This window comes from Perna viridis, chromosome 11, assembly GCF_037379345.1.
Source record: "Perna viridis isolate PV_CMFRI_1.1 ecotype Kerala chromosome 11, ASM3737934v1, whole genome shotgun sequence".
Lineage (NCBI taxonomy): Eukaryota > Metazoa > Mollusca > Bivalvia > Mytilida > Mytilidae > Perna > Perna viridis.
Genome location: NC_142455.1, coordinates 15,057,943 through 15,080,147, shown reverse-complemented (window position 1 = coordinate 15,080,147; position 22,205 = coordinate 15,057,943). Strand labels below are relative to the sequence as shown.

Genomic DNA, 22,205 nt, shown 5'->3' with positions numbered 1-22,205 from the left:
GGGATGTTGAATGGGGAGGATGGTACAATTAAGTTAAATTCATTCATTGATTAAAAAAAAATATTTAATTGAATCAAAAATGAAAGCTTAAATGTTGAAGAATTAAAACAATATATAATTCAATTTGATAATGTAAATATTTGATCAGAAAAACGTTGAAATCAAGTTGATTTTGAGCCATTGCATAAAATAAATCAAATTATAACTCCTTGAGACGAGGACTTACGTTTCTTTTTTTTTTCTGTTTTTTTTTCGTATTTTCCGTATTACTATATATACTGCTGGTGAACTTGTCCGTGCGTTTCTAAGAAATTATTGAATAATTCGGAACAACGTTTGTCAGATGTTTGGCCTTACCCCACAGATATGCGAACCACTTAAACATTTTTGAAAGAGCAATAAAGGGAACCAAGATTTTAGCGGAAATTAAAATAACGTAGTCTAGGAACAAAAACCACACATGGAAAACATACAAACACAACAAAGAACATAAAATAACCAAAATAATACATACAAATTAACAACAGTAAATGAACAACTCGGACTATACTAAAAACTGGGAGCATGGACCAGGTGCACCGGTAGGGTAAGCGTCCTTTTCTATTCTAGAAACAACCGCCGAGTTGCTCATAAAAAGTCAAGTCCGGGGTAACCGAAAGAGGGAAAAAACTATGACATGTTGAACACGTCAGTTTTCATGGTGCAAATGAATACATCTTAACGATAAACGAGTTCATGATGACGACTATAAAACTTCTGTAGTGATGACTTCAATTTTGTAGCAACATAACCCTGTTCCTGAAGCCTAATCTTAAGAAGTCTAGCGTGAAACAAAAGTCTGCGTTACTACGGCATGCTCTGGCATAACGTATGAGTTGTGATATGAAAACCCCAGACAAAGGTGCTGAAGAGATGTTGTCACAGATGAAAGAAAAGTTGACAATATGAAATAAATAATCATTGCGTTTGTCTTTTAGTTTGGGAAATATTTTTTCTTTATTAATCGACCTCTAAGTGTAGCTCAAGATATGAAGCTGACTAATCAGTGTCGGCAGTATCCTTTATCTGAAGTTCTTTGGGATAGATGCGATGTATCAAACCCCTGAAACTAGTATTGTGTGACGATATTATGTTACATAACGACTCCTTTGTTACACTCCTTGAGAAGTTCACTTTTCCCATTTTAGCATTCATGCATCGTTTATCGTGCGTTTACATCGTTTTCTTTTTAACGCACGATAAATGCATGATAGAAGCGTTCATTTGTCGTGCGATTGGTGAGCGTTTAGCATGCGTTTTGGTATCGTGCGTAAGGGAAACCTAAACGTTTCAAGGATCATATATAAAGGGATGGGTACTTACGTCGATAAGGGGGATTAGACATTGCAATATATCAGAAACCTAGGAGGCCAGAAATTTGAAAATGATGTGCTGGTAAAGTTTATAAAAGATATAATGAATCGATAAAGTATATGTTGCCAAGATAGGGAAATAAAATGAAAAACAATACCAATGATATATATATTGCAAATTTCGAAATGCTGTACACGTGTTTTAAGAGGTAACCTCATAAAACAAAAAACTGTTAAAAAGGAAACAATCATCACCAATTATTTATACTTCAGGAAGTACTCAAGACCAAGACTAAATCGAAATAGGAAGCCAAAGCCATTACCGAGAGGTTCTACCATGTGTAATACAAGATATGGACTCTCAGTTATTCAATATAATGTATATTAAATGAACATTTATATTAAGCCTTAAACGTATTAGCCATTTTTAAACTTTTAGATTCTGTGACCACTTGGAAAGTTATGTGTGACTCGCTTGCGAGCACAACTTAAGACTAGATATGTTTGATTTAACTTTTGTTCAGATTTTGGCCGAAACAATCTACAAATGTTAGCTACATATACGAATGTTCTGATCGCGTTTCAAACTAAAAGTTTCTTCCCCAACGAAAAAGAGACAATCCTATTGAGAATTTTATTTCGATTTATGTGTACATGTTTAATGGTTAAAACCATTGCATGTTGGCGAAATCATTGATGTTTTTGCCCTTTAATAGTGCAATTAGAAAATGAAACTAGCAACTGCTAATGTATATCCGCCGATAATGCATATGCTCAATTAAAGTAGACATTGCCTTTCTCTATCGTTCAAAAAATATCTTAATAAAGTTCCAGTAAGGTATATTAATTACCAATGAAATTCCCAATTGTTCAAAACAATGTTTAAAGGTTATGCTAAAAAAAATGGAATTCTTCCATGTAACTTGTATGTACATTTCATTTTAGAATTAGATCTCAATCATAAATAAATACATATTGTTTTGTATCTTGCCACAAATTGAGTAAATGTGGATAAACTATGTACCATGATTGCAGTATGGTTTATACCTAATTCAAAACGATAATGGATTTTGTACCATAGAATTTGTTTTATCTATTGAGAAAAATGAGTAGCACTGAAGTTGTAGAGACAAACTATATTTTCATTATCACGCATTTAAAAAAAAAACAAAAGAACAAAAAGAACAAAAAACAGTATTTAGGCATTTTCATTTATACATCATGCGCCTAGAACAACCACATAATCAACAAAAGAAAATCAATACCACATACCAAATTTATAATCACATATAAATGACATTACAGAGAGTAAATTCTTATGTTATATTTCTCTTCTACATGCATATTTGACATGATTGATCATAGTAATTTTGAAATTAATTTTCAATTCATCGTTCTACGTTCAAAATACTTTTCAACACTTCGCTGAGAAAAATGAGCATTTCTTTAAGAAAGTATGTGCGCAAGCCTATTACCTATTACCAAACAAGGCGCCATCAGTAAATACACAGCTTTAAAATAAATCTCAGTAATATCAAACTTCTATAATTTCCTAACAGACACGTTCTAAGACTTCAGTTATCAAATTGAAGACCCTTAACAGGAAAATATATAGTATTATAGAAATATTTGACCAAAAGTAACCGCTCTCAGACATGCTGTTTCATCTAAATGTAGTCTAGAATGGTTTGCACTGGTTCGTATCTATAAAAAAAAGGTTCAGTGTATTTTTTACTACATTTAACCCCCCTCCACTATTTAAGATATTGATATTTCTCTGGTAGTTTCAAATAATCAAGCTGATCAATTTTGAAATATCTCTGATGAAAGAATTTGCTTTCTGTGTTAGTAAACAATAATGTTTTAAGTAACAAATATTGTACGTTGTAAAAATTATTGCAAAATTGTATGACTTCGTTTAAGTCTTTCTTTTATTATTTATCAACATTAAAGTGTGTCTTGCATCACTTTCTGCTAGTATGGTTCTTAAACATGTACATGTAGAAATGAAGTATAGGACCGAGGTCTCATTCGTTGTATGAGTGTTTTGTGTGTGTAATTGTATGTGTTTCTCTCTCTCTCTCTCTCTCTCTCTCTCTGTGTGTGTGTTTTTTTTTTATTTTCTGATATCCGGATTTTATTCAGAAATATTGTATTGCAGACAAACTTTAATAAACGATGAATTTATATAATTCCATCACTTTATCTTCTGTACTTATTTTGTACTATCTTTTTGTATTACATATACCGGTAATAATCAAGTAGCACTCAAGCTAAGGATCATGCAAAATGTCTACATATTTTTTATTTTTGATATTTTGTTAATAATGCTTAAGTAAACAGAAAATATTATGTGGCTTTTCATAGAACCTTTGATCCAAAGACATAAAAATTATATAGAATACACTGTAGAATTCGGTATTAAGGGAGATAACTCAGTAAATAGAACATAAATACAAAAGGAACTGTCGGATTTTCAATGTGAATTATCTCCCAAGAGCATGAAGTTTGGAATGAATAATTATACATTTATTCATACAGGCACATAAATCAACTTAGTAACAAAAATAAAAATGAGGTTTATCACATTTTACAGGATTTGCATGATACTTAACAAGACTGTTTCGTTATCACAACTGAAGGAAAATTTTAATCGCAATATCAACTTCTCGGTTTTTGTTTTGATATCTCCATTTGTTGTAAGGACTTTTCTTCACTTGACTTGTTATTTTGATTATTGCCAAAAGTGCGCAATCATTTCGGTAATTTTGTTATTACCCTTTATCTATAACACAGTTACGTTACTCAATGCGTAATAGTAACATTCAGCACATGCAGAACCATTTATGTAGCAATGTCGTAACAAATAAAACAAATTATGCGCATTTATAAACTTCAAGGATCGAAGATAGATATTCGATTTACAGTTTTAAACTTAAGTCGATGATACTAAAATATTCAGAAAATGTCAGAAAATAACAAGTAACAGTTTCTATACAAATGGTTTTGGATTGCCGACACGTAATGAAGTGAATTCTTGAAAATACGCAATATATCAATTTTAGTCTTAGTAATGAACAAATCACAAGCTATTTCTGTTTCGAGGTTATCTAGGATACCATCAAATTCCTCTTCCGTTAGCTGAAGCTTAGTATGACATGTTTTTGAAACTGTTCATCGCGGATTTTTAATATTTGTCTATAGTAAATTACTCTCGAAGGCCAATGCAGTATCTATCTTTACCATCTTAAGGGAAGTCAGACATAAAGGGAACGCAGGAACGTATTCATGTTGAAAAGAAAAAAATACAGGAAATATATGGCAAGATATAGAAGAAATGGCAATATCTATTTCATCTTACTTATTTCCCTTTTCCAAATTCTCGGAACATTTTCATCTTTTTCATAATCACATTTACTCTAACGAATATTTACCATGACTTGATTCATAACGCGGTTTTTTTTAAAGTTTTTTTTATATAATACAACATTGGTTAGTAACAGTATTCAGCTTATACGTATCTTATTCCCCTCTAAATCACCAAATTATAAAATTTTCTTTAATAATAAAATGAAACATACATACAACGAGCGATTAATAGACGATTTTTATACACATTTGCTTTGCCAGTTTATTAGAAAATATAGATATGACATACATAATTCCATACAGATGTACGCTGAAATGTATTCGTCATATTCAGTGTCAATTAAACAAATTATAAACAGTACACTGATTTTCATTCTAGTATTCAAGATAATATTGTGGCAAATAAGTTAAAATGAAATATCATCTACTCAAGATATTCATAGTATTCAATATATCACAGAAGAGTTTACTTTATGTCAAGATGAATAAACCTTTCTTTATAATGATGTTCAAGAAATCATTTCCGTCCCCAGTAACTAATACATCATTGTAATATTCCAACATCTTTTGGTATGAAGTTCCTTTAATAAATCTAACCACGTTTCCATCACAAACGGAAACCAGTCTCCAAATACATTGTCTACATGCTTAACATTGATTCATCAACTGTTGTCTTTTGTCTTGAGAAAACAAGGACGAATATGTAATTTAGCTCGTAGGCGACAGATTCTGACTTAAATATATTTCAATTGAAGATTAACAGTTTGTTTTTTAATCGCGCAAAAATTGATAATTAACTTGACTTTGACGTTGAATGATTGGTCAGACTTCTTCGTCATTTATTCTACAAATTACCAAAGCATAATACACAACAAATATTTAGACTCGTTTGTATACGGTATTTAACCTCTTTTTCAAACACGGAGATTGCTCACCATGTCATTAGTAAGTTAGTTGAAGGGAGTTTCTAGATAAGCAGGAAATATGCACCATACGTAATTAATTAACTTGAACACATTCTCATCTCTGTTGTACTAAACTCCAACTGGCAAAACCCAGACCACTGACTACCATCTATAAACTACACCTACATTTTATAATGGTGCACCTGGTCCATGCTCCCAGTTTTTAGTGGATTCTGAGTTGCTCATTTACTTTTGTTACTTTGTATGTATGATTTTAGTTACTTTATGTTCTTTGTTGTGTATGTCTGTTTTCTATGTCTGGTCTTTGTCCCTGGAATACATTCTTTTGATTACCGCTATAACCCTGGTTCCCTTGATTACTCTTATATCAGTCACCCTCAAGTTCAAGTACTGGACATGATACTTGATGTATAGTTTATAGAATAGATAATATAGAAAAAAAATCCGGGTGCTTTCACGCCAATTTATTTCAACCACTTTTTCATTTGCGGGGAAAATATAAGCTTCATATATGTATATATATATATCAGAAGAATCCATAGTAACCAAAAATATGACCACGAGTGTGAAAGAACATCCAGATTTAACGAGTGCGCCGATCTTGTTCCGCTCACGAGTTAAATCCTAAGCGTTCTTGGCACGAGTGATCATATCTTGGTTATTCTTGATAACCAATTTATTATCCTTTGAATTATATACATTTCCTCAATTATTTGATGCAGTACTCAACATTAATTTTAAGATTGTTTTAAAGGGCAGATTGATTTTCTTTTCGTTATGTTTTTATTTTACGTTTTGGCGGGAGAAAGTCTGAAAGTAAAATTACAGAATTTATTAACATTAGGAAACATGTTACGGATACACCTACAAAGTACTACGTTACCGTTACACCAAGTGTAAAAATAATACAATAATAATAAAATGCCTTGAAATTGATCAGAAAGACCACCTATGTTTAATTCTATGGTGACCTTTTTGTACTAAGCAGTAATATATTTCCCTTTATCTTACTTAAGAAGGCTTGTTCCGTTACAATGAATAAACTGAGTACGTGAGCCTTGACACGTCTTCCATATTTATCATTAAAATAAAAGCAAAACGCCATCTCATATGGTCTCAGTTTGTTGAAATGGTGTGTTTCTAATATTGCACTGGATTCATTTTCTAGGTCCCTGAAAAGCTCGTTTCATGATATATTTAATCAATTGTGAGCAAGGATTTTAAGCGAGGGAGATATAATGGGAGGTAAGTCAATGCTCAATGGTCGTCATTTATCGCTACTTTTTTAATGTCATGTCTTCACATCTCAGTAGTATACATTGTACTTTGATGCATGAAGCAATTCCAAAATTTGTTAACAATGCATGCAAGGACTATCATCAGTGTGGAGGGTGTAATAAATCGGACCAATTCTTATTTTGTCAACTTGTATATTATATCCAATTTACATAGTTGTGGCTGTTCACAAAATTTCACACGTGTGTCCGAATAAGAAATCACTATTGGTTAAAGCCTTGTTTGTCTTTTTTCTTTAGCATTTTGCAATCACATTTGAAAAGATAATTAACAGTAATAGTAAGACAATAGTTAATGCATACTTCACGTCGATACAAATGCCACCAATCAATTGACATCCTTTATATTGACTTACGTTCGAATATTGGCCTACATATGACCAAAACTGCCAATACAATACGGAATACAAAAGTACGCCAAGGCGAGATATAGCCGTCCAGTATAGATTTAGCCATCCAATACGGCTTTTACCCGGCCAATATATTATGTATTGGTTAAAATCGATATTGACCTAGCGTATTAGACTAGTTTGTCAATAAAGATATAATTGCGTAAGGGTTTCCATATGGACATGTTTGTTGGTCCCCGGCAAGAAATATTGGACTTCGGTTACGCCTCAGTCCAATATGGCTAGACTCGGATAATAACTAAGCCAATATAGAAAATATTACGCAATAATACTATATTATTTACTAACATTGGAAAATAAGATTTAAACCTGCAAAAGAACTCCCCCCCCCAAAAAAAAAAACAAAAAACAAAAAACAAAAAACAAAAAACAGCAAAAACCAAACAATAGTGCGCCAATACGGAATTTATCCGTCCAAAACGACATTTACGACATTTACCCGACTAATACATCATATTGGCCTGGTTAAAATAGTGCAAAGCTAGCCATATTGGTCTTCTGCTACGCCTCAGTCCAATATGTCTAGCCTCGGACCAATAACTAAGCCAATATGGATAACCTTACGCAACATAGTATAATACTGACGTAATACAGTAATCCCTTAGAAATGAATCCTGGACTGTGTATAATGATAAACCGAGCTTAAAGTGTACAACATAAAGAAATCACATGTACGATAGGTGAAATTCATACACAAATCAGTTTGTATTAAAGCAGTGGACACTCGCCTTATCATGTCGTTTTGTAAGAATACACCTACAAAGTACTACGTTACCGTTACACCAAGTGTAAAAATAATACAATAATAATAAAATGCCTTGAAATTGATCAGAAAGACCACCTATGTTTAATTCTATGGTGACCTTTTTGTACTAAGCAGTAATATATTTCCTTTTATCTTACTTAAGAAGGCTTGTTCCGTTACAATGAATAAACTGAGTACGTGAGCCTTGACACGTCTTCCATATTTATCATTAAAATAAAAGCAAAACGCCATCTCATATGGTCTCAGTTTGTTGAAATGGTGTGTTTCTAATATTGCACTGGATTCATTTTCTAGGTCCCTGAAAAGCTCGTTTCATGATATATTTAATCAATTGTGAGCAAGGATTTTAAGCGAGGGAGATATAATGGGAGGTAAGTCAATGCTCAATGGTCGTCATTTATCGCTACTTTTTTAATGTCATGTCTTCACATCTCAGTAGTATACATTGTACTTTGATGCATGAAGCAATTCCAAAATTTGTTAACAATGCATGCAAGGACTATCATCAGTATGGAGGGTGTAATACATCGTACAATGATAAATTTTGTTCAACATTCTATCCATTTTTTTCGGATTAAAAAAAAATGCTTTGCCCATTTCGAATTGCAAAATAATTCCCAAAAGTCATTCACTTCAAGCTTCGAAATTTCTCCTAAAGATTGTCTCAATTCATCATAGTTAAAACATATTTTCATCACATGCGTAATAATATTTAAAAGTAAGTTACGATTATACTAACACTTTAGTGCAATCAATCCAATAAAGTGCAAGTTTGGCGTTTTAGAAGTGCAATATCCAGTAGTATGACGTTATATTTTCAGTATTCCTGATTTTCTTTTGGTTATATTTTGTCTTGAAATTTTGACTATTTTGGTAACAATCTATCATAAACATGACAAATGAAGCAGCGAGTGGTTGCATTAAAAATGAGATAGTTGTCAATTCATAAAGATACACAAGCATTATCGCTTTTTTTAAAATGTGTTTGAATTGAAATTGAAAGATTAAATTTCTGTTTTTCAATTCAATTTCTGTTATATATGATAAGAACTGCATAAAAACAATTGAATCTCTTTTGACAGAAATCTCATAACTTCCTCCTTACAAAAAAAAAAAATAAAAGCTTTTTCTGTCAAAAGGGTTTGTTTTTCATTAGTCATAATTATCAAATGTTTAAATAGGCTAATAATTGTTTTTGCTTATTTCAGCCTTTCATTTATAATTGAGTTTTCTGTCCCATCCATTATTCAATCTCCTCATTGAAGGTAAATTGATAACATCAAGTGGTGGTTTTGTTTGTTTTGTATGATACCCGCGGTGACATGGGTGGACCCAGAAAGAAGGAAGAAAGAAAATAAGTTGTAATGACGTTTGACTCGCCAATTCATGTTTTATGTGTGTATGTTTGCATTACCGTTACATTGCTTTATATTTTACTTTATAGTATTTGTTTCTCTTAATAAAGTGTCGGTTGGAACAAAAAATGAAGGATCAGGTTTATATTTTGCGATCATTATGCAACACATTAACAAAAGTTTCGAACGCATTCAACAGATTCATACCCGCTCCTGAAAGTTCACAAATTATGTATCTAGTCTCCCCACTCTCCTATTTAATCAACCCCTTGCAGATCTTGGTGTCAGAAGAATAGGCCTGCAGCAGCGCTAAGCTTGTCGTAGAAGGCGACTAAATAGCGCTTAGGAACCTAGCCGGGGGCTAGGCGCTCTGCCCACACAGCAACTGGGATGTGTGCCCCAGGTGGTGGAATGGGGTACCCCTGGCATGTTACATGCTGGGGTTGTCAGGCTATAATACGGAAAATCTGACCTCAAACCATAGTGGTGCACCGTGTTGGGAAAGATGCCACGTTCCTCGCACATTAAAGAAACCTACTGTGGTATTCGATAGGAATAGGAACCTTTGCGCTCCTCCACAGGAAGCTAAATTGCCCGACCTTACCCATCCCTCCCTTTTTCTAAATCAAAATTTGTTGACGCTATTATCCTTGTGTCCCATCCCATTTTTCATTTCATCATCATTTCATGTTCATTTTATCATCCATTTCATGTTCATCGTCTGAATATTGCTGAAGTATTACTGCTCGGACGTTAAACCCCAACAATCAATCAACATATTTAATCATCCAAAATTTTACCAATTAAAAAAATATGAACATGTATTGTGAACAGGAAAAAATAACTCACTTTGTAGAATGCTAATTGGTTGTTACACTACACCTTTGTAGAAAGCTGTACACCTTCGTGAATTCTTTAAAGAAAAAAGATAATATCCTTCACTTACAAATTACAATCAATTGTGATAATTGCTGATACAATATCATTCATATCTCTTATATATCTTGTCGCTGTTTTACTTTTTGACATTGAACGCCCTGAAATCTGTTTGTATTTTTAAACCATAGCAAATATAAAACCTTTGTTTCAAGGTGAGATATATTTCTATTTTCGATTGAAAAAATAGATAGGGAATGTAATTTGGCTCCAATATATGCGCTAACCAACACCTGGAAAGTATCAACATAAAGGGCATACCAATACCGGAAGTTCTTGTGAGGGAGATAAGCGCATGCACGACTTTCATGTTAGGTGAATGCAGAAGATGAAAAGACGTAAAACTGAAATTTTGCTCCCGCTATCAGAATTATCCTTAAGAAGTGAGATGATTTACATTACAAATAAAATAGTTTTAGGTTCTTGTAATAAATGCTAAAAGTAGTTAAAATGGAATATAGGAAGATTTCATTTCACGCTAAGCATGGTGCCGTGTATAAGGAGAAAATGACCACGTTAAAATTGTAAGATACGAAACAAGGGTAAGTTCACATAAAACAGGTTCAGGTTGAAAGTAACCTGTGTATTTTAACCTGAGATTTAAAAAAAAAGGCCTTAACAAAATCACTGAATCTGTAAAAATGGCGTCAAAACAGTCTGTATACAAGATTATAATATGGAGGACTTTCTGTCGCCAAAGAAGTCATTATCACTGTTGAGAAACTTACTGGTAAACATCATCAAATTTAAAATGCTTTTTTGACACTAGTCAAGGAATAGTTTGAAGTTTAATGACCTTATCTTTCCTGCACTACTTACGGTTCCAGTAACATAGATTGTAAACTACTTATGGTCTGCTTTGAAGTGACATAATGTGGTTATTTAGGGACAGAGCTCATTTAACCATGGGAGACTTCAATGTTTATCCATCAATTAACACCATATTGATAAGGGTTAAAATCCTCAACACTCTTGACATTCACATGTCTCGGTTACATGCAGATGAAATATAATTATTAACAACTGTAACTTTGCAAAACCTAGAAACATCAAAGTTGAAATTTTATTTGTGAGCAACTTATCAGTTCGCATGGTCATGGTCAGTAAATGAATTACAACGTAAGAAAATGCCATTAATATGTCGATTAATAAAATATATATTATAATTTTTTGTGACAATTACAGGTCATTTTATATTGCATACAAGTACTGTTTTATTCTAATTCTTCATGCTGTCGTTTCATCTCCTCTGGTCTCCGCCATATTATTAAAAACATAAACAATTTTTAATAATAACAACCCTTATTCTGGTAATCTCTTTATTAGCTTGCTTGAAGCGACCATTTATGTTCTAAAATAAATTTGTTAATATTAAAGGGCATCTTAATGTTTTAATTAAACATTTTTAGACTTTTATCATTGTACATTACCTTGTAACTTGATGAAAAAATATCGTGGTTATTGTTTATAACACTATTTTGCTTCGGTTAAAGTAAACACTAAATTCATATTCTAAAAGACGCATTGTTTATTTAAATTTTGTTATTTAAATTAATGGTTAAGGGTTAAAGATTAGCAATTCAATCAATAAATCGGTGAAATTCCTGATTGATGCAGAGGAAGTCATATGGAGTTGTCTTATTGTTGCAAATTATTTGCAACTACATATGTTTTGCGAGAGGCAGGGCTTGCATTGGTCTACTCTGTGCATATTTATCAATTATGATCTAACAGGTCCATATATAACGTATTGACTGTGTGAAAGTCCTTAAATTATATATTACATGTGTAGATTATGTATTTTGGATATGAACTTGATTGTTGTAATTTTCGCCATGATTGGCTGAGAGTAATTACGGAATGAAACGATTTATATCTAGATTAAATTTAGAAGTATAGCATCAATATACATGTGAATAGAAACATATCGTCAATATATTTAAGTAGCTGCCTTTGTAAGAATCATGCAAAATCTGTAAAATATGACACCCCAAAAAAAGGCCAATAGATTTTATTGTGTTTGTGTGTCATTTACAGAGTTGTCGCCCTTAATTTTAAAATCTACAGTGCATTCTTTATACTTTTTATCTCCTAAGAACACGGGTTATATGAAAAACTGAATGTTGATTTCTGTTTATTATGGCAATTCAAACAAAATATCAAAAACAAAAATATGTAGGCTTTTTACCAATGTATCACATTTTGCATGATTCTCAGCGGGAGTGTTACTTAAAAATAGAAACAAGGATTCATGTACGTGGAATATCCTCGCATCACGTGAACATTATAACCAATGAACAAAGGAGACGGTTACACCATATGCAATATTTGTATTGTCTTTCTCGTTGATTGACCTCATTATTTCATATGCTTGTGAACGTGATTTATGTCCACAGAATTCTCCTCTATGATATCCCTCTTGTATTGGTACTTCGGTATTTCCATTTTTAGATTCAATTTGATATAGAAAAGAAATACGTTATTGTATTTACACCATCGTTTCGTCACCGTAGATTTTACTACTTTTGATGTAGGGGCCTTTCAGAGCTTAATAAAAGGGGTATTGACCCTCATTGGGGCGTTTGAATGATATCGGAACGTTTTTACTATTTTGTTTCTAGGTAAAATACTTGTGCATTTTTGCGGTGCATCATTTTTTTCTACCATACCATTATTTAATGTTATCGGTGCTTTCCATTTCAAACATTCCGTATACCGTTTGCAAGATCATTGTTTTTACAAATGAAAAAGGAACATATATGGAAAAACGCAACACATGCACCGTCGAAAAACCTTTTTAAAAAGATAGGAAATACTAAGACAGATGACCAAAAGGCCTTCAATAAGTGCAAATACACACTTAAGTAAGCTCTAAATAGCCCCGGTAATACAAGTAATGAATCAATGGTAACAGAACGATGACACGTCTTAATAAAAAAAAACTAAATAGTCAAATAAAGACACGAGGACATATCAAAGACTAACATCTCCTTGCTGTGGACATATGCATATCAGTGGTGGTGTTACACTAGATATATAAGGCCTTAACAATCCGCTTTAAAAACGTTTTCACTGCCCATTCATTTAATCCACGCCTTTTAAGGATCTTATCTGCTAACGAAATAGTATATTTCTGCATGTTCGCTTACAATTTATATTTGATAATTGTTATTTTTTATGTTTTCTCAAATATCAATCAAGTGTCATTCATTATGTGTTTTAAATTTTATTCCAGCAGCTGTGTTCATCTATTTTTTTTTAACTCTCGGTATTATATTAACATTTTATCAATCGATTGATATCTTATAAGGTTGAAAGCAAAGACTGTAGTCATGAAGTCGATGAACGACGTCAGAAGAAAATAAAGAAAATAGACAAAACTAAACAACTTATTCGTGTTTTTGATAAATGTGAGTTAAATATACCAACTATACTATTTAAACTTTGTTTTTAATTATCATTGATTTTGAATTGATGTTTCTAGAATGTGCATTTAAAAAGGCGATGCTGGCATATGTGTTGCTCCATTGGTCAGTGAAAGGCAGACTCCTGGCATGGTATTTTTTCGTCGTTCACTGAAAGGCTTCCTTTAGTTGTTGTTTTTTATTCCCACATTTTGGTAGGGTTATTGTCTCTTAAACGATCACCTATATCTACTTAACGTCTTGTTTAAAATTGTGCTGCATCCTTTCTCTTTTTGTCTCTAACTTCGAAGATTGTCTTCAGCAAAAAGCTTTCAACTGTAATTGTCCCCATTTAAATAGTCAATTCAATACAAAACAATCGATATAGATCAGCTAACATTATGTGAATATCAATCTCGTTGTTCTCTATAAATTATCTATATCATTAAAAGGTTTTGAAGCTAGATACAATGACTTGTCGAATACTCCGACAAAATACATCATTTACAAGTCAAACACGTTTAAAATGGAAATGCATTACCTGTTACATTCTTCGTATGTGTATCTAGGTTAAATTATCATTTATTTGAAAAGACAGTCTCATTTTACAAATTGTAGTAATTAAGAATGCCATCCGTGTGGTAAACTCACCTGATAATATCTTTTGTGTGAAATAAACCAGTTCTACTTTTCATTATAAAGAGGCAAATATCGTTTTATAGCAATATTTATGACAGATTAAGTTGACCATTAATTTTTAAGACATTGACATTTTCATTGAGAGCCTCCGTTTACAAATATAACAACTATGAAGAGGTGTTTGCCATCCATAACATTTATTTAAAGCATTGAATTAACGTGTGTGAACGAAATTATTACCGATATCTGATTTTTAAAAGCATAATGCAATCAAGATGTTTCTAGTGTCACACAGTTTTATCATATTCTAAAAGATACGTGATAAAAGATTAAAATGCAATCGAGATGTTTATAGTGACACATTGTTTATCATATACTATACAATATGTGTTAAAAATGATCAATTCGAAATACAATTTTGGAATCATGCTTATGTCTAGCCTATTGCGTTGAAAAGTGTATACAACTCAGTGTTTATTTTCGATTGAACAAATTCTCTTTGATAACTATAATTAATTCGAGCGAACGAGCGCTTATTGGATTATACTAATTGAGGACATTGATACAGTTTTTAAACGATGCATACTATCACAAACATTTGGCATGGAGGACATAACATTACTACTTCTCTATGATAAAATATCATGTAATTACTCACAGCTGGTTACGAACAAAATGAGTCGAATTATCAATGATAACTGTTTTTTTAGAAATTACTATCTATTTTGATTTGCCTATCAGAAGGAATTACGAATAGCCACGTGACGGAATAATTACATATTTCACTTGTATTCTCTAACGATCAATGAAAAGCGATTAACGAATAATTGTGACTAACATATAATGACCGCTACAGTGTTTTGACAATAAGAATACAGGACTGTGATATTGAAATTTAGTTTTGAAACAATCATCAATTGAAAATGTTTATATCGAAATATTTATTTATTAATTTTCTCGGAGCTGCTTCCGCGTATTGGTGCGAACCAAAAGAGGTAAGTTAATAGTACATGTAGGATAACAAATAATATCAACAATTACATGTTACTCCTCTACCAAAAATATTGTTGTTTTTGTTTCATGAAAAATCACAACCAGTCATTTTTTTCGTCCTCAGAATAATTCTACTAACAGTTTGACAATAGTTAGTCGTATACTTTTGTATTTGTATCATTTTTCGGTTTGTGTTTATGAAACGTCTTTCTAACTCCACCTTGATAGGGTATATATTGGATCTTCTTTATTGTAGTGATAATTTACTAACACAACTGTGTCGTTTGCCGCTGGTGGAGCAGCATGCACGTACCCTTCCGGAACATCTAATGTTATACCCTGCGTTTCGTGGGATTTAACATTGCAAGTGCTTTAGATTTCCTTGTGATATGTCTTTATTTCCTTATTCTAAGTGATTATATATTGCTGCATTTCATTCTTCCTGATTGTTTGTGCATGTGGAATGTATATGTTCATGTTAAGGTTATCTTCATAGGTTTACTGTCTGAATTGTCCTATGTTTGACGCTGCAGTATTTGTTACCAACATAACGTATTTTATTTTTTATGAATCATGAATTTGTGATATCTGTTGAAGTAAACTGCTACCAAACTGTGTTTAATTGCCGTATATCAATTTGTGTAGTCTAAGTGAAATAAGCACATCCGATGTCTGTGCATCTTAAAAAATTAAAAGACACAGAATAAAATAGAATATGTTAGAATAGAATAGACTAGAATAGACTAGAATAGAACAGAATTGAATAGAAAATAATAGAATACGATTTTATATTTTCCAAGTTTCAGGACCTATAAAGAGCATTTAAATCAAGTACAATGATTGATATAATTAAGTAAACAATAACACATTACACGGCAGTATTCAAGAATCATTATATCGTTGTAAGTTTCAGTCAGAATCAGAGGCATAACAAAAACACATAGATATCACATAATAATAGTATCAATGTATGTCATTCTTAGGTCAAAAAGAAGCTATTAAAAAAATTACCAGTTTTCTTGTGTTAATGGCCAGAAAAAATTTGACAATACTTCTAGGTTATTAAAGTTCTGACAAGTAGTAGAAATATATTGAAAGAGTTCACCACTCATTTTGTTATAGAAGGAGTATTTAATTAAGAAATGACGCTCATCTTCAACTGACTTTATTTTGTACAGTTTCAAACATCAAGGCTCAGATCTATCACTTCGAGTTTTTGAAAATCTGACAGTTTTAATTCCTAATGAATGAACACTTACCTTTAATTTACATAGTGACTGCCTTTTTTTAAGTCAATGATACATTTATATTTTTCTTTTTCAAAACAATCTTTAAATGAAAAATAGGTGTCAAGTTTGCCTTTGTCAGTGTTCATGTTTGATACTTGAGATGACTCCAGTACATGATGTAACAAACGACTCAGGCATTTTTTAACTGATTTTTAGGTGTGTTTAACTGAGAATTGAGAAATATTTTTATCCAAGTTGACCAGATTTTAAAGGGGGCGGGGGTTCTGAATACTCCAAAGTACTTTAATCCCGCTCCATTTTTTCTGTCTGTTCTAAGTCAGGAATTTTTTGCCTCTATACGTTTTCACCGTTAGTTTTTTTTATATTACTTGAGTATAAATACGGGCAACTCTTTCGCCGTACTTGTGTATAACGCTGTTTTGGATCAAATGCAGCCTGTCTTTTTGCGTGAGAGTTTCCGCGTCGTTCATTGAAGACCAATAGGTGGCCTTGGCCAGATATTTTTTCCCAGTGGGGTTGTTGTTCCTCTGACATTTTTACCATTCGTAGTATCGTTTAATTGTATAGTTTAATCATTTCTCACGCAGCTTGACATGCAGAAAATACCCCTAGAAAGTAATTTTTAACCTCCTTCTGCCAATGAAATTATTTTTGATGGCGAGCGATGATGTATTATCTCCTTAAAGTAACATAATGTCTTAAATTATTATAGAGACATGTTTCTTAAAATAACGAGAGAATAAAAAATGATATTATGCTATCGATAACGAAAAGTTTATTTGAGACAATTATGTAATAATAGAAACGTTGCAAGTATTTCCTTTTTTACTTCTTTATAACTGAAAGTATTGTTGATACCATAATATCAATTTACACATTTTGTTATTTATAACATAAAGAGGTAAAAATAGAATACTGGATATATCAGAAGGCTGCTTGGATAAAAACATGAAATGGAAATTTAAATACACATAAGTAGAATTGTATTCACATTTTTATACCTTGGTTGTATATTTCATTCGCGTCTGGAACTGACACAAAATAAATCAAAATTAAAAGCCGATTTGACATGATTTGCATTATATTTGTTTTTAAGTAATTCTCTAGCAAAGAATCATGCAAAATGTGATTCATGTTTGGGAAGTCTACATTAATTTTATTTTTGGTATTTTGTTTACATTGCCATACTAAACATTCGTTCTTTCTTATAATTCATGCTCTAAGGAGATATAATTGTATAGAATATACTGTAAAATTCAAATTAAGGGAGACAACTCTGTAAATGACAATAACATACTATAGAAACTATTGGGTATTCAATGTGGATTATCTCCTATTAGCAGACATATTGAAATGCATGATTATAGATGTCATCATATAGACCCATAACACAACCTAATAAGAAAAATAAAAATGCGCAACATGTTTTACGACACAATCGGTTTTTTTCGCTTTTACCCTTTGACCTTAAGGACGCTTTTCTATGGAAACGCAAATCACCTGATCGAAATTATGTTTCCCGATTGGCCAAATACAGCTAGCTTAGTGGCGTTCGAAAAAACAATCGAAAATTTGACATTGCGCGCCATGTGTTATTTTCTTGAAAGGAATGTAGAAACGCAGAAAAAGAACAAAATTTTAATGCGTCGGATATCTTTTTTAAAGATCGTACTTGTTGAGGTGTATCACATATTATATAGTTTGCACGATCCTTACAAAGGCTGCTACTGAAGATTTGGCATACTTGCTCTCATGATAAACAAAGCAAACTTAAAATAATAATAATAAAAAAAAAATAGATAAATGTTCTTTATTTTTTTTAAATCGTATATGTTTAGTCGTAGCATTTAATATCGATCAAACATATTTGATAAAAAGGATTGGTAAAATTGTTTTATATTTTACCATTATAAATGAAAATAAACAAGTGTTTACAGTATATTAAAATCAATTTCAAACGTTTTCAGATAAAATAAATTTATATTAATATTATAGGCACTCGACTAATAGCCAAATATTGATTTATGAAAAAAAAACAGTTGTGGGATATCTAAGTTGATCATGCCAACCTTTGAACCTTAACAGTTGTGTGCGAAATAATAAAAATAATAAAGTAAAAAAAAAAACTGTCAAAAACCCTGAATAAATCGATAACCTGTCTAAACTAGACACTCTTTGAAGTCTTTCATATTTTGTTGTGTAAATTAAAATTCATTTTGAACCTAGGTAAACCGAACAGCTGTCCAAACCAAAACCAAATTACATAGTTCTAAGTGGGTTCAGTTTAGACAGGTTTCACTGTATATGTCCATGACTATATTATAAGGAGAATGGACAAGATAAATATGTCAAAGAGACAAGACAAGACAACAGCACCAAGGGTTCAAATTGTTAGCTCAAGGCCACCTATGGGTCATCAATAAACAGCAAAAAAAAAGCTGGCCCCAAAACAATTATAATAGTACAGCGAAATAGTTTAACCTCCTTATACTCCAGCTACACAAAGTAAACTGAAAGTAAAACAAAACAATACATACAGAGGCCAGAAATATCTTACCTTGAGCAGGCACAAAAATGCGGCGATGGTATAGTACTCTGGTTGTCAGTATAAATTCAGACTAGTTTAAGTTTTGGGAATTAATCAATGCATATGCTGTATATGTTTGATCTACCTTACTTACATTAACCGTATTTACATACGGAATCAACGCATTTGTGTTTTTGTCTTTGCATTGCTTAGATCGCAAGCAAATGATATGGGTGTATGCATCACCAGAAAGTAATATAAAAGATTCATTTTCTGATTAGCTTATAAAAACACTCGTAATCATAATCTCAACTTGTCGTTTAATTTGAAAATTGATTCATTTTGCCTGAATTAATGTGTATAATGTATGATAATAAACGCTGATCTGGAAATGATATTGCTAGTTATTTTTGATTAAATAATATTTTCTCTGTTATCTAATTCATTTTGGGAAAGATGCTACTATTTATTCTTAGTTTAGCTTCATAACTTTAAAAAAATAGATGTGAAAAAAAATGTATGAGACCTGTAAAGCAGTAACTATTTGGTTAGGTGGTTTGTTAATAATTTTAATTTATTTAATTAAACAGTCTCTGATATCGATTTAATTGCTTAAAGATATATATGTACATGTAATTGATTCTAAATTTAAAATGTATAATTCTATTCTTTGTTGTCATATTTTTTGGTTTGTTTCTGAAAAATTTTAATCGTGATTGAAAAAAATGAGATAAAAAATCTTTAAGACATAAATATAAGCTCTGTATTTTGAGTATTTACGTTCAATTCGAACGTAAGCATGATGGTAAAGTTTCCCGAACTTGACTTTTTATGAGCAACTCTGTGGGTGTTTCTAGAAAAGCAGGGGACGCTTACCCGACCGGTGCACCTGGTCCATGCTTCCAGTTTTTAGTGGAGTCCGAGTTGTTCATTTGCTTTTGTTACTTTGTATGTATGATTTTAGTTACTTTATGTTCTTTGTGGTGTATGTCGGTTTTCCATACCTGGTCTTTGTTCCTGGATTACATTCTTTTGATTACCGCTATAGCCTTGGTTCCCTTGATTACTCTTTCAAAATCCCAAAATTCAAATTATATGCTTACATTCATAATATACCGTATAAAGACAAGCAATCTTCGAAAATTAATTAATTTTTCAACAGCATGCTAGAAAATTAAACTTATTGATTCTATAGTTATCTGCCCCTTAATTCCTTATTTGTAGTACTGTCATTAATTCCCTTTAGTTTTGATGGCAAAGTCTATACAATAACGCATTCAGGTTTTTGATATTCCCATATTGATTCACCCGTTGCTGGATTCTTAAAACAATTAATATTTAAGATAAACCCCGTTACGAAATTAAAATATCTTTAATTCATGTTATTGATTCCATGAAGGGTAAAAGTATTAACATTACACAATGATGTTACGTTCTTCGACAGATATTATTCATGTCAAGTGTAAAACTTCGAAAAACGATTTAAGCAAAGGCAAAAGTACGGTCTTCTTAATCCATCGTTAAAGAGCTCATAAAACAAAGTTTTAAACTGCGTTCTGTGATTTGTAGATAGATTTTTACATACATTTCGAGTATGTTTATTACTTTTAAATGTTAAAATAGAAAGACGAACTTGAGAATATTAGATATTGTGCTTATTGGACTCACAAATGTAGGTTCAAATTACATTAAAATAAAAATGAAAGGTGAAGTGAATGAAGTGTCTGGCTTTTTTTTAAAGCTAAAGTTATCAAAGTTCTTTTAACAGACTGCTAGTTAATACACATTGTACAGTTTCTATTGTACGTCCGTCTGTCAGTTAGATTGTTTATTGCGTTTTGGTGATAAAATAAATTTAATGGCATAATTAAACTATTTTTTTGTAACATAAAAGGCTTCGTATAATGCTGGTATACAATAATATGATTACTGAATAGCAAAAGAGGAAATCATTCGTGAATGTTATCTAAATGATCTAATCCGTAATATAGAGAACTTTAGAAAAAAAAAACAGTTTGCTGTTCAGCAATAATTTACACTTTAAAGAAACGTTTACTTTAAACACTAATGTGATTATGCTGATTTTTACAAACTATGCTTTACAAGGTTAAGCCAATGCTTGAATAACATGTACTTGCTAAACAACCTTATAAGTTTCGCACAAGGGTAAAATAAAAGTAAGTGGGAAAGCAATTGTCTACAATAAATGGGTTTTGGGTGTCTCTTAATTATTTCAAATGAATAAGATACAAGAATCATGGACATGGTAAAACAAACATACAACAAATGCACCAGCGTATAACTTGAATTCAGAAAAGTAAATACTTTCAGAGATCACAAAAAGTTCTTCAACATGTCTAAATACACCTTTAAGTCAGCTACGAAGGACCCCGACAACAAAAGTAATACAATCAACTCTAACAGAACGAAATAATATACTAGAAAGTAAAATATAGTTCACTACCAAAGCATATCAATGACGACCGACAGTGAACAGGTACATGTCCGCGATGGGCTTTCGGGGGAATGAGATAATCTAGAAGTATGTGTTGTGCAATTGTATTGTACGCAATTGTATATAAAATTACATGTTTTTTTTTTCTTTTATTGTTGAGAATCTTGTATTCTCCTCAAGTTTCTATATTGCTCAATTAACGTAACACACAGCAATGTAGTACAATAAGGTTAAAACAAGATTATCAAAATATAAGTTTTGAAGGGCGGTTGGATTTACTTTACATGATCATATGCTTTAGGGCAGTTCTTAAATATAACTTACGTTCAATTCAAATTTTGCATGTGTCGTTGATAATTTATACAGATTGTTTTCTCGTGTAACAAGCTTATTTTTTATTGCATGGTATACGCACCACATATATATATGTGAGAGAGAGAGAGAGAGAGAGAGAGAGAGAGAGAGAGAGAGAGAGAGAGAGAGAGAGAGAGAGAGAGAGAGAGAGAGAGAGAGAGAGAGAGAGAGGGT

General features: G+C 31.8%; 1 protein-coding gene across 4 annotated transcripts in view; it reads left to right on the top strand.

Annotated features, from left to right (window-relative positions):
* Positions 1 to 6,749: 6,749 nt before the first annotated feature.
* The window catches only part of LOC148603077 (parathyroid hormone/parathyroid hormone-related peptide receptor-like), a 29,340-nt gene continuing 13,884 nt past the window's right edge, over positions 6,750 to 22,205 (top strand). The window contains exons 1-2 of one of the 4 annotated variants that reach the window (XM_088551954.1): positions 6,750 to 6,892; positions 8,413 to 8,489. Coding sequence is in view for 1 of the 4 variants with exons in the window: in XM_088551951.1 (XP_088408077.1) it covers positions 15,376 to 15,447 (72 nt within the window). In the remaining 3 variants the exon portion in view is untranslated. Of the gene's footprint in view, positions 6,893 to 8,333; positions 8,490 to 13,719; positions 13,820 to 14,550; positions 15,448 to 22,205 lie in introns of those variants that run through there. The other 3 variants (XM_088551953.1, XM_088551952.1, XM_088551951.1) reach the window with 3 other exon arrangements.